This window comes from Copadichromis virginalis, linkage group LG1 (assembly GCF_057382275.1).
Source record: "Copadichromis virginalis isolate Kocher_CV1m ecotype Utaka linkage group LG1, C_Virginalis_male_GT1.1, whole genome shotgun sequence".
Classification (NCBI taxonomy): domain Eukaryota; kingdom Metazoa; phylum Chordata; class Actinopteri; order Cichliformes; family Cichlidae; genus Copadichromis; species Copadichromis virginalis.
This window is the reverse complement of record NC_140618.1, coordinates 34,812,311-34,826,414: the sequence shown is the minus strand read 5'-3', so window position 1 is coordinate 34,826,414 and position 14,104 is coordinate 34,812,311. Positions and strand designations below refer to the sequence as shown.

Sequence of the window (14,104 nt, the reverse complement as noted above, 5' to 3'; positions counted from 1 at the left end):
TATTATAAATGATGTATTCAGAGGACACCCACAATAGGTTATGCTTTCAGGTCCTCCACTTAGTGAGTTATTGGTCTGAAATGGACAAGAACCTTCTAACTTAGAAACTATAATTCTTACAGGTGGGGGGTAAATATAAAATATTTCACATTTGACCTCTGACATTTCCCTTAAAGTCAATAGATTTGCCTGATCAGCTCAAAGTGATATAGAGCTATTTAAAAATAAGTGTCTTTGTTTGTACTGGCAGCATTGGGAATGATACTGGTATATGGGGATTCTAAATATCACATTATAGATTGCATCCAAATATCATGTCATATTTGACCCCTGACCTTACCAAAGATTTTACAAGTAAAATAAAAAACATAAATGTTTAAAAATTAGAAATCAATAGTTACAGATTTTTGATACTTGAAATGTTTTGTTTTCAGGTACGGTATGTGTACTGTGTGCTCAGTGACCAGCTACACACAGAAATGCCAATAATGCCATGGGACTGTCTGTTGTAATAATGTTAACTGCTTATCTTCTTATCTGCTTAGTGATTAAATTGTCTATATATTATTAACAGTGGTTTAAATTAAAGACTGAACCGGAATCTGTTGTATCTCATCTGTGTTTGATAGATGGATATTGAATCAATATGGAATTAATACTTCTCTTCATTAAGTATTCAGCCTGTTAAATTGCCTCCCAGATCTGATGTCTGCCTCTCATCACCCATCACTTTTTCTTTAAGCAACTTCCAGATCACAGAAGCTCCAATAAATGTGTGGTTTACCACACATGATTCCCATTATTGCATTCTTTCTTTTTCCTGTTTATTTCAAAGTTCCAGTTATGAGTGAGGTCTTTGATGTAGATGCATCTGACTTATGTTGACTGATTCAGTTGGACAGCAGCGGGGTGAAACTTGAAGCAAATGATGCATCACTGTGGATGGCCCTGTTATTAATGCTTAATTGAGTTTCTGTTGACATGGTGAATGTAAGTTCAGTATTCGCTATCCTTTTATCTCTGTTTTGGTCTCTTCCAGGTGGTGTTTTTGTGAAGTTGTACTGCAAGTTAGACCTTTCACATATATATTAAAATATTTATTTGCTTCAGTTCAAAATGTTCATTTTTGATCAAAATCCCTGTGGTCACTGTGAAGTTTGCTTCTTGAAAGCAGCACTAAGTTGCATCAAGCCTTTCTTTAAAATGAATTTTTTTTACCTGTTGCATTTGAAGCTTGAGCTGCCCGAGTTGGAAACATCAGAGAAATAAAGTGTGTTTTGAAAAGTTGTCTCTTTCGGGACTTAAAAGGAACCTGTTGCTAACTTATCTCTACCCTTGCGACAAGCCCATACCCCCTTCTCCACTTGCCCTCGGGCCATTTGACCTCCCCTGTGGTTTACAGCTCCGTGAATGACAGCTACCCATTTCACCTCGTTTTTAATTGCAATCCAAGCCCTCCATTTACCTGCCCAAAACTACTTCAAAGAGCGCTTGCACATTCACACAAAAGCTCTTCAAGATTGCACTTCCTTTTTTCCACAACCAGCTGAGAGTGTGAATGGATCGTCTAATCCAGCAGCTTAAAGGCTTTTTTTAGTTCAGCCTGTCACTCAGAACCTTTTTTGTTGTAACTGTGCGTTTGTGTTTGGGAATGCAGCCCGTGTAATTTCAAAATGTCGCTCCGAGGCGCTTTGTATTTAATGTGTGGTCGTGTGTTTGCATCGTAAACCTTTTGCGTTTGAGCTTGTGCGTGATGATGAGTGTACGGATGTGCGTGTTTATGAATCTTTTTGAAGTGCTCGCACCTGTTGTAAGACTTCATGAGGGCAGTGATTCATCTGTCGAGGCAGAAAAGCTTCAGGTTTGTTTACAGTGCAAATTCAAAGAAAGAAGGGTCACAACTGTGCCACACACATCACCTCAAGCATGTGCTTTTAGGCTTGACCGTTACAATGCCATGCACTCACTGAGGACTGACAGATAGACTTGAATTTCACAGTGAAGTGTGTACTGATGAAGTTTGCTTGCTTGTGTGTCTGGATTTTGTAAATCAATCAGTTTTGGAATTTGACATTTATGCCAGCAGAAACTACTTTGTGCTTGACCTGCATCCCATTATCTTAATACAAGAATCTGTCAGCCTGACTAATCATTATTTTTCTTCTGTGGAAAAGAAAGATTAATCAAAAGCATAAACTTTGTACAAAGCAGAGAAGGAACATCTGTCTGAAAATCAGTTTGAGGGGTACACCAAGCTGAGTTTAAGAGATGGAGGATCCAATCACTGAAGCTGGATTTCTAGTTTACTTGGCAACGAAGAGTTGGAGTTAAAGTGCCTGAATTTCAGGACTGGGACCACGCCTCCAAACACGCCCCTTCCGGTTCTTATTTATATATGGATACCCCAGTTCTACAAGCTTTTTGTTCTGCCAGGCTTGGGAGCCGCCGCCAGTTCCCTCTGAGGCCTTCCCCAAACCCCAGCTCAATTCATGTTTAAGCCATTCACCTTTATCCACTAAAAACACTGTCAAGCCAGCTAGTGAAATGAGATTACTGCAGAAAGCTGACAGTTACTTAAACATGCTGATTGACACTTCCCTGTCATGTCTTAGTGGACTGCAGGTCCCTGAGTTTGTATGAATGCAAGAGTGAGACATGGAGTGAGAGGTGTCTTTATTTAGAAGCACATGTTTCAAATCCCTTTGGGCTCCTCTGGTGTTGCACTTGTCACACAGAGACTGCGCAGTTTACAGACAAGCTTGACATTGCTGCATATCAAGATGGGTTGATGACACATCCATTTCTTAAAAAAACATCTCCTTCATTTTTAGGAATACCCTTCTGCACAACTTCTCTTCAGCCACTTCATTTTTTTTTACCTCCTCAGAAAGAGAGACTCACTTCTTATGATCACAGAGGGAGTAAAAAAAAGAGAGTTTGCAGCTAATTATGAGGGAAGCTATTCAGATTATTCAGATGCGTTCTCTACCAACACCCCCCTCCTCCCCCCATGTCCTCTCCTCCCCCCCAGGCAGTGAAGGGTCTTTTCTGTCCCCAGAGAGTGATGTCAGCATGGCCCATTGAAAACAGCCGCCGTGTGCTCCGAGATGAATGCCCTGGCTGAGCACAATGGCCCCAATTTGAATACCACGCGGATATATGCCAGATCGGAGCCCCCAACAAAAGAAAAGAGGGCTACTCTGCTCCCATTCAAGCATGCTGTTATTTTATTAGTCGTAAATTTGCTTCATCCATTTATAGCTTTTGTAGTTTTTCAAGTGTTTATGGAGTTTGAAACACATGGGCGACCTGACAGGGTCGGCCCTTTTTTTTGGACAGAATTTTATTTTTGTTGGCACGTAACTGAAACACCGTGCTCGTGTTTGTGTCTGACCGCAGATTTACACGGACTGGGCCAACCACTACCTCGCCAAGTCAGGACACAAGCGTCTGATCAAGGACCTGCAAACAGACGTCACGGACGGAGTGCTGCTGGCTGAGATCATACAGGTCGTAGGTAAGGAAACCAACTTCTGATTCCAGGCCCTGCTGGAAGAAGCCAGCTCTGATCAAGTGACTGCTGGAGAAAAATGCGAGCCACGTCATTACTTGTTTAGATACGGCTGACCTTTACCAAATAAATGGTCGCTTGCAAACATCATCATTAACTACAAACTCATCTTTTGTTGAGGTGATACGATTAAACCATTTTACTCTATTATATAATGTAATATTGAACTATAAAGTAGATTTTGCAGCTGAAGTAGTTACTTCCACAAAGGACCAATAGTCAGGAGAAAAACACTATTGTTGAGGAAAACTTTTATGAATTTATAGACAGTCAGTGAACTACAGTCTGTAGACTGGGAGAATGTATAGAAGAGAAAGGAGAACAGTTAGAAGAGTGAATATAAATATAAATCAAATAAATTTAAACTTTCTGAAGTTTGTGCTTTGCCTTGTCTCAACTCTTTACAAACCAATGTCTTGTATTGTGTTTGTATTGTTAAGCATGTTTTTGATTCAGTTATGTTCTCAAAGAGTCTTATGATCCTAAATCAAATTAAGCAAGCTTATAACTCAACAGCAGCAGTTATACACAGTATGCAGCTGTTCAACCCACTGCTGATCGTCTGTGTTTTTGACCCATGCTCTCGTCTGTAAAATCATCATCATCATCAGCCTTGTCATCTTGTCTGGCCGTCCTCAGCCTGTCATTTCATCTGCCGGCAGCCTTGCAGCTAAAACAGGCAAACACCAGCTGACCGGTGATTCAGCATGTCAGTGACTCTGCTCCCTGCTCCTCCCCCGTGTCTCTGACCCAGATTCTGTACATTTTATGCTATGAAGACCTTTACTGTTCTCACACTACATCAGTTGTTGCATGTGATTGTGTTTTAAATTAGGTCATGAAGTCCATGCCTTCGTTCCTGAGCCTGGTTCTGCCGGAGGTTTCATTCTGTTAAAATTTAGTTTTTCCTTCCTGCTGTCGCCCAGTGCTTGATTATAAGGCCTTGTCTGATTGTTGGGGGGGGGGGGTGTTTCTCTATTATTCTAGGGTCTCTTACAATATCAAGCACCTTGAGGCGACTGTTGTTTTAATTTGGCACTATATAAAGCTGAATGAGCACTATAGGTCTTTTTGGGTTATACGAATCTTCGTCTGTTAAAAGGGTTCCAGGAAAATCCAGTTGTTTTCACACCTGTATGGTGACTAAAGAGCAAGGTTGGCATTATATTGCTTTGGGGATATGCACAAGCATAAATGCTGACACAAGAATGTGGAACTGTTCTAATGCTACTTTCCAGCCTGGATGTGGTCGTGTTTTTTATGATTTATTCTTATGAAAGTTTGATGTTTTGACTGGGTAACATGGGACCATGTCTTGCTCCTCTGTGTTTGTTCAGTTAGTATTAAATAATTCATTAGCAGTGAACCTGATTATGGAGCTCAAGAAATGAAAGTTTTGCTGAATTTTATAAGTGAAAGGTGGCTCTTGAGTTTCTGCATTGTGGAAAAAGTGCCTGATGTTAATGCAATCCAGGCTGGCTACAGCTTTGCTCTCATTAAATCATTTCCAACCAGAGCCATCCATTCACCTGTTTTGTACCTCCTTTCTGCCTGCTGCTTCTTGTATCCTGGGAAAACCTCATGCCCACATAGTGTGATGAAACCAGAGCAGCTTGCTGGTGTTGGAACAGCCGTAAAAGTTCAGAGGCCTGGCCGGATATGACACCTGTTTAGCTATTTGACCTGCTTAGATTCAAGGTCAGGGTTGACTTTCACACAAGCCTCCAGATCGATTTCATCATCAGTTGTTTTTATGAATATTTCAGAGGGTAATCTGTCCGGTGAAATTCAACCAAAATTAAGATATGGCTTTGTCCTCTGTTTCTAGTCTTCTCCAGTAATCTAGCTGTTGTATAGCCCAGCTGCAGGAATGTGAGCTGTACATTTATTTGCTCAGTATTCACAAGATAAACTGTGTGAGTTTGTTTTTTAGTTTTAGTTTTAAGTGTGTCCCAAAATCACACAGTATGTGTCTCTTGTGGGTGTTGGTGTCTACAGTGTACAATTTTTAGGTAGCACACAAACCAAAGCCAACAGTAGTAGTGTTAAATCACTGATAGTCTTGTTAGCACTAAACTATTTTGGAATTGCTTCATGCCAAATTTTAATTCTCAGTATGAAAATGACGTGCTTTAAATGCACATAGAGAGAGGTAGTATCCAAATACATGCTGCAATACCAAGTTCATAAAAGTGAAAAACCCCTTGCCTTGAAGGTCATCTTGACCTCTTGAGCTCTTCCTGAGCCGCTGCTATTTCTAGATCACTTCCTATAAGTCTCCTTCTGACCACTTGTATGAGCACCCTGTGATTTCACCACAGACCTCAGTCTTGGGCAGGAAACAAACATCAACTGCTCTTTAAACCTGACCAGACTTCCGGGATCGGTGTCCTTCCACAAAGATCAGTAGGGCCACCAGGAGCATGCTTGCTCTTTTGGGTTTTACAACATTCACTTATCTTGCACCATGAATTTGTCCTTCATGGTCAGACTGTCCTGGTGCTTCAGTGTGAGAACAGAAACCACGAGACCTGCAGTGGATCCTGTTGTGCGCCATTGTGTGTACAAAATATACAACATGTTAAAAACAATTTTTTTCATCACCTGCTTCTTTTCCAAAGTTAAAATTCAGGCTTAAAGGTCATCATCTTAAGAAACAGTGAAGGAGATCCATAGACCTTCTGTAAAAGGAGTCAAAGCTTGACTCCTATGGAGCGCATAACAGCAGCACTACAAGTATAGCAGTGTTGCCCAAGGAGGACTTTAAAACGAGTATGGTTTTACATTTTTATGGGTGGAGTTGTTGAAGTTTCTAATTGCATGTTGACCTAATTGACCTGATAACACCACCAATTAACTAACATAAACTGAAAATTAAATCAGTTTTAATTCACAGTCCAAAGTGTATGGGAGCTATTTATAAAAGCCCAGTAATCCCAGGAGTCTTCGTCATTTCCACTAAAACTGAACACATTTCTTTCATATGTGAATTGTAAAACAAAACCATCCACTTCACTGGAAGAACAGTGTTTTGTGCTGCTGTATGGTGTAAAGGATGTGGTCCTGACATGTAGCTGCCCTCTAGTCTCCACCGTGCCTCCTGATGCAGGAGTCTGTGCTGTTAGCACAGTTGTCAGCTGTGAGCTGAGGGCTGTGTCTCAGCTGCTGTGGGCTGGGCCTTCTAATGGACGGGAGGGATTCTCAACACCACACACACACAGCAGCGCAACACTCCTGGTTGGGCCCCCAACGGCCCCGCTCCCATTTGCTATGACCAGATAGCATTTCATGTGTCAGCGGGAGGGGATAGGAAAGGAGGAGAGGGGGGATCCCAGTCACTGGCATGAACACCTCTGCTCTCTGCACTCAGCCTGTCACTGTCTGGGACACACACATCGGGATAAAGGAGAGGATTACATTAAGTGAACACGCCTGAAAAGAGGTCTCATTATCTCTTCTTTTGTCTCTCTGTCTCTTCTGTCTCTCCTCAGCCAATGAGAAGATTGGTGATATCAATGGAAGTCCCAAGAGCCGTTCTCAGATGGTAAGTGACCGACCAAGTTTGTTTTGGCAGAACGTTGAGAAATTTACCTGCGTGTTTGTGTGAAACAAACCCAGCTCTTTGAAGTCCCATCTGATCAACTTAAGTGGCCCTCGCTAGAAACTGCGGCACAGAAGTCCCTGGTAAATAGTTGTAGATGTGAATAGTTAGCCCATTTATTTTTACTTTTGTGGTATGGTGTGCAGTCATCCGTGAAACCTCTGGCTCAGACTTCTGGATTTGGCTCTCAGTTAAAAGCATCGCAAGCTTTGGTTTTGGGGCCAGTTTTGCCTCTTCATGTTACACATGATACACATCCAAAGAAGTCAGCATTCCTCACATCTTCAGGGGTAAAAGCAGATGGAGAATATGAGCACTGATTTAAAAAAAAGTTCAGAGCCAGTTACGATGTGTTTTTGTCTGCAGTGATAGTTAGAAGGTACATAGGTGGGATTGCCTTCTTGACACTGTTGGTGGCATTTTAGCGGTTTTACAGTTTAGTGCTCTCTGTGGGAAATGAACTGAGCATCTCAAAGCAGGGCTGCCCTCCACTAAATGCGATGGGTCATAAATTGGGACAGTGTGCCAGCTGAGGGGACTATTTCTGGCCACCAGCCAGACTACTGAAGCCTACCAAAGCACCAGAGAGAGAATGATGGAGACACCCATACACACCCATATTTAACAACTGAAAAGGAGGTGGAAGCACAGCTGATCCCTGAGCGTCACTGCACACACATACCCACAGTGGAGCCATATTACTGTACTTATGAGGGCATTCTGCTCTGACTGATTGTAGTTCTTCTTTAGCATTTGGTGGTGTTTTCATTTCATTCGTTTTTGATGGAGGTCACCTATGTCCTGCCATGTTATTACATTTATTTCAGAATTAATTATATATTAGAGAGCTTCTGTAAAATTCTGACCTTTAGTAGAGAGCGAGGGTTCACACTATGATGCTCATGGTACGCTCTGCATTTATCATTCCTGAAAACGCAGAGAAGGGGTTTGTCCACGCAAGAGCCAATTATTCTTCTTCTCTTGGGGTTGCTGAGCATCACTGATTTGAACATGTTTTTCTGTCCGGCTGTGTTTGCGTGAGTAAGTTCATTAGAACCAGAATCAGTGAAACACTTTATATTAAATATAATGACCTAAGAAAAACATACATTAATTGCACATTGTTTGTTGCAGTGTTTATCCTGGACAAGCATTATAGGAACAACACCAACACAGAGTATACAAACTTTTTACATTTTTACAAGCGTTTGAAAACATTTATTAACTCCCACTGAAAATGGTCTCGACTCCATCTCCACTTCGCTATCAGTTAGGTCTTTCCCATTAGCCGTGATTACACCCCCAGTTCTCCTGTAACTGAGCATCTTGAAATTTTGGTCTCCATGGTCTGGACGTCTCTGTGGGTTTCTTATCAACATCCTGTTTAGAGCTCTTTCACATCCAGCTCATGTGACACAGCAGCTTTTTCTTTTGCAAAGCGAGAGGATTGTAGCTTACCTCTGAGACAGAACAAGTGGTTCCAAATGGATGGTGTATCTTTTACGGTGTTGTGATTCTTCATAGACTCTGTTTTGCGTGAAAGGAAAGGGTTTGTTTCTCTGTTTTTATAGTGTTCATTCAGTCAGTGGGAATTGTTTAATGGAAAGCAGTTGTCAGAATCTCGCTTTAACTTTGCACGCAGACCCGCAGATGTTGCAGTATGTGCGCATGTTTGTCTATGTATGTGAATGTGATTGATTCTCTGTGTATAGTCTCAGTATTTGTGTCAGCTTTAGAACCGAATCTGAAGCATTCAAAGAGCGCTAAGGGTAGGCATAACCGCAGCAATTATGCAGAATGTCTGCTTTGTGTAATCGTAGTGCTGTCAAAACAAACACACACAGAGGTTCTGAGAGTTTATTTAGCAGAAGAGTGTTTAGAGGAGTGAGAGAGCTCTTTTTTTTAACCACACTTGATTTCATTGTTGAAAAAAAATCTGCTGCCCTTCACTAGTGCTTGACTCAAGCTCGGCTTCTGAATGAATAAAAATGGAAATAAGCTCCATCAGTGGGATAAACTGTAGTGCATTCACCTCACTCACCTGCTGCCTATCCGCACAAGTGCCTGTTTCTGTAACTGTCACATTCTTGTTGAAAGAAACCCCACTGGCAGATCATCCCTTTGCCACCCAGTCAGGCTCTGTGTGTTTGTGTGTGTGTGTGCGTGCGTGCGTGCGTGTGTGTGTGCGTGTGTGCGTGTGTCGTCTGCCTGCCTGTCTGTGCAGGTTTAGTCCAGACTGATGGTGTTGATTTGACAGTGAGCTGTTAAAACATCCCACGATGGCCCATCACATAGGGAGACACACAGACATGATTACATGGGGTGTCTCATTCAGGCGCCCACCTCAATGGGACACCCCCCCCCCCCCCCCCCCCCCCTCTGGTTGAAAGTAGTTTCAATTAAAAAGTAAACTGTTAGCAATTTTCAAAAGCCAGAATCACCGTATGAGATTCAAGATTCATGCGGCATGTTTCAAAACACAGATAAACCCATGGCATCCACATGATGTGTCCAAGATGTGAACACAGAGGGAGTGAAGGTGTGATTGTGCTGTGAAAGGCTTTCTGTCTTGATTTTATCTTTTAGGGAGCTGTTCATTTCCCCCCGTCCCTCTGTTCTTCTTACTCTGTGTGCTGGACTGATTGGTTCTCACCAATCAGCCTAAAATAAAGAGGGTGAATTGAGGAAGTAGACTGGCAGACAGCCACACAGGTGGTTAAAACCAGCAGGACCAGGTGTTTAATGGACTTGATGAAGCATAGAATGAATGTTTATGTGCTCAACTGTCTGCACAATTGAGCTTTTCTTTATAATTCACTGCGTGTTTCACCTTCAGGTGTGGTTTAAGATTGGATTGTAGCAGGTGAGAAAGCACCTTACCCTGCAGTGTCTTTATTATGTTTTATTCAATCTAAAAATGTACACAGAATTGTGCTGGTGTGTCCATGGATGCTTATTTTTGATGTTTTAGCTGGTGGAGCTTTACACAGGTACACAGGGCAAGAACCAGAAGGTGTTGGATTAATGCTTAAACAGGCTGGTTAATGTTTGATCATAAGGCGTTACACTTTCTGTGTGCGTTTGAGAGAGAAATCCCCGAGTGTGTCAGCTGGTCAGAGCTCAGGTGATCACATGGTGGATTGGAGAGAATGAGCAATCAGAGTTGCTGTTGCTAAGATACCAAATATACCAGAAGCCAAATAATATTTTTCAGCCGGCACAGGCTTATTCACCCTGGAGATGTTGTGTCTTCCACATGACTTCTGCTGACCCATGGGCTGCAAAAGAAAGAGCACCTATAGCGGTGGGATAAAATAAGAGCGACGTTACCCTGAATAATGCAGTTCGGTTCAACTGTTCTCAATCAAAAGCTGCCTCCATATAATATTAACACTTTTTTCTGGTGCTGTGATAGAGAGGTAATCTTGTAATGTTCCACAAGGTATTTGTATTATATTGTCCAACCTTTGTATATACACTGTGTTCATTTGTGGCTTAACAATTAGTCTATTCATGGGAGATATGACACAGCAGTTTTTAATGGCTTTTTTTCCCAGGAACATTTAAACTTTGAAAAATGTGGCCTTTTAAGATGAAAGCCTGGGGGAATTTCAGTTTGTGTGGGTGCAAGCCGATGTTAGCCTGAATCAAAACCGTTTCAAAGGAACAATTAAAACATAACAGTCAACTTACAATAGCACAGATATCCTGATATGACTGCCTCAACTCTCAAACACAACAGTGAGTATGTAAAAATGAATTTTCAGATGGAAGAGGGCTCAGTGTGCTCCCTGTTACACCGACGTGTGTGAAGTTGCATCATGGTGTGTCTATTCATGCTGCTGCTGCGCCAGAACATTTCTGTTAAAAACTTGAGCGTACGTGGTTTTCTGTCAGAATAGAAAGAATTACTCAGGTACGTGTCAAAGTTCTGCAAGTGGGTGGCTAGATGCAATCCATGAAACATCCTGAGTGGGTGAAAGTGTGTGTGTGCGCGAGGGCACACACTGATGGATTTAACAACGCACAGTTACACACACATGCTGACGCAACGTGTTGGCTCACAGTCTTAACCAGCCAGACTCTACAAGAACCAACAGTCAAAAGGTCAAATGACACGGAGCTGTCCGGAAACGAAGCTCGTGTCGTCACATCATAGGAAAAAGGTCCAATGCATCAAGCCAATAAGGTGTTTCTCTAAAATATAACATTTCAGCCAAAAAAAGGTTCCTGCCTCATTGAAGCAGAAAAATGTAATTTGTTAACTGCTGTTTTGCAAAAAAATATGTGATTTCATTTTGTTACATTTTTTTTTCTTTTAGTGGGAAACTGTAATGTACCCAAACAGACCAGCTTCTGAATTAACTTCGACCGTTCATAGTTAGGGGTAAAGTAGGATATTTTATTGCATCGGGATTTTGATGCTCATAATTTCAGTTTTACTTCCAAATGAAGTGATGAAGTGTTTCAGACGAAACCACAGCTTTAACAGCTTACGGTCTCACAGTTTGCTGTAGTGATGTTGTGCTTTGTTCCCAGATCCCTGCGAATAGAAAAGCATACAGGTAAATGCAGAAGCAAGACTCAAATTGTGGTAAACTATCGTGGCTCAAGAGTTGGGAGTTCGCCTTGTAATCGGAAGGTTGCCGGTTCGAGCCCCGGCTTGGACAGTCTTGGTCGTTGTGTCCTTGGGCAAGACACTTCACCCGTTGCCTACTGGTGGTGGTCAGAGGGCCCGGTGGCGCCAGTGTCCGGCAGCCTCGCCTCTGTCAGTGCGCCCCAGGGTGGCTGTGGCTACATTGTAGCTTGCCATCACCAGTGTGTGAATGTGTGTGTGAATGGGTGGATGACAGGTTGTGTAAAGCGCTTTGGGGTCCTTAGGGACTAGAAAAGCGCTATACAAATACAGGCCATTTACCATTTATAATCCTCATCAGAAGGCAGGTGTCAGTCTTAGAGTTCTCACATTTATTGTAGTACATCAATCTGGTTAAATCTTATAGCCTAGTTTTGGTCACTCTGATCTGCTGGTGCTCTGCTTTTATTCTGACTGGAAGACTGACATGTAAACAGTAAATGTAAGAGCCGTTTTGCTGCTTGTCGGTGAAATCCTGCTTCACACTCATAATACTCTTGCTCAAGCATACTCCTCCCCCCCCCCCCCCCCTCTCTCTCTCTCTTGCTCTCTCACTCTCTCACTTGCTCTCTCTCTCTGTCACTCTCACACACTCTCTCTCACACACACACACACACACACACACACACACACACACACACACAATAGCAGCCCTGTGATGGGAGGAAATGTTTGTTCAGAGCACTGTTGGCCGGCTAGCCCTGCACTAACGCTGCCAGGAGCCGAGCAGAGCAGAGAGGTGACAGTGGCTCGGATCGAGGTGTGAAGCTGGGCAGAGGCAAACTGCAGGAACATGTCACACTTTCAGGCAGGTATGGGGCTTCCCTGCAGATTTGTTGTCTTATGCTGACAGTGAACGCTTTCTTGTTTAGAGGTGGGGTTTTTTCTGGTTGTCAGTAGATTCTCTTCTGTACCATATAAAATTTTGAGGCTATAGCTTACTGCCCTTTGGCAGCGTGGGCGCTTCGTATACACTTTTCCTTTCACTTCAGTGTGTCTGCAATCATTTATCAGCCGGTTATCTTGGTACAAAGTTTGCACAGAGCAGATTCATGAGAGCAGTGACCCAAAAAATAAAGTGGTGACAGACACAGACATTGCATTCCTCTTTCTTGTTGTTGGCAACGTTTTGCTAATCCAGTCAACAGTACTAACGTGATCATCCATATCAGTCATCCTTTAACCAATGCTGTTTCAGACATTTTCTTTTAAGCTGGATGATCATGTAGTATTTAGATTCCTGGCCAGCCTTAAACTAAGTTTAACTTCTATGACATTGGAACACTCTGCCTTACAAGTGTTACAACCTTTGATCCGATTCTAACTCATTAAATATCCTGAATGGACTAATCAGTGATATACAGTAATTAGAACATATATTTAGTGGTCTGAGTAGGATTTCAGGCTACAGCTGATGTTCCGCCAGCTTTACTAAACTGTTTTTCCTACACGTTTTAAATAGCAGTAGAGGTTTCAGCATATTTACCCTGACCATGACACTTATGATGGGGTGTCTCACTGAAGTATACATTCTGAGGGTTACTGCTATTTAAGCTTCAACTATAAAAGGCTGCTTACAAGTTTAGGCCCAAGGTATTAAAGAAGGTTTTCAACAAGTTTATTTTTAAGGACCCGGCAGTATTCAGAGAGGACCATAACCTGCATTCCTACTGTTCCTTAGTTTACTGCTGTCCTACGTTGAAGGACTGCATGTGCCAGGCCTGCTAACAGCTGTTTCCCAGGTCAGAGGTCATGGAAATGACAGCAGGGGCAGTGGTGCATTTTCAGTTCAGCCGATGACCTGAAGTCAGATGAACTCTTCACACACTGGCATGGCTCAGATATTTTTGGAGCTTGTTTCAAACACTGAAAGCAATGAAGAAATTGTTATCAAGCCAGTATTATTGAAATAATACATCCAATATTCTGTTAGAGGTTGTAACATTATTGTGAAATTCATAGTATCATAGTAGCAAGTCTATCTGCTAATAACTAATAATGTGGCTCTAAGAGCAGTATGACTGTGGGGTTGACTGATAAAGGAGTGCTAGTAAGTCCTTCAGCAAGGAGTACTTCCTGCTCAAGTTTTTTGCTGCTGACTGACAATTACAGTAGCCTGGACATTCCACCTTGATGATGTTGCCCTTGTTCACATGCAAATTGAGTGTAATGCTGAAACTTTAATGACGTAAATGCTGTCCTCTACACCATCTTTGCTATCTGAGCTACACTATTGCACTGCGTAAAACACAAGAGAAGGAAGGAAAAGAAGTGAAGTACACCACAAAAGGGAATC

The 14,104-nt window shown here is 42.2% G+C and overlaps 1 protein-coding gene across 3 annotated transcripts in view; it reads left to right on the top strand.

The window, feature by feature from the left end:
• Nucleotides 1-14,104, top strand: part of nav2a (neuron navigator 2a) — a 101,556-nt gene that overhangs the window by 21,155 nt on the left and 66,297 nt on the right. For all 3 annotated transcript variants that reach the window (XM_085460698.1, XM_085460696.1, XM_085460691.1), the window contains exons 2-3: nt 3,400-3,517; nt 7,063-7,115. In XM_085460698.1, coding sequence (XP_085316824.1) covers nt 3,400-3,517; nt 7,063-7,115 — 171 coding nt within the window. The remainder of the gene's footprint in view (nt 1-3,399; nt 3,518-7,062; nt 7,116-14,104) is intronic.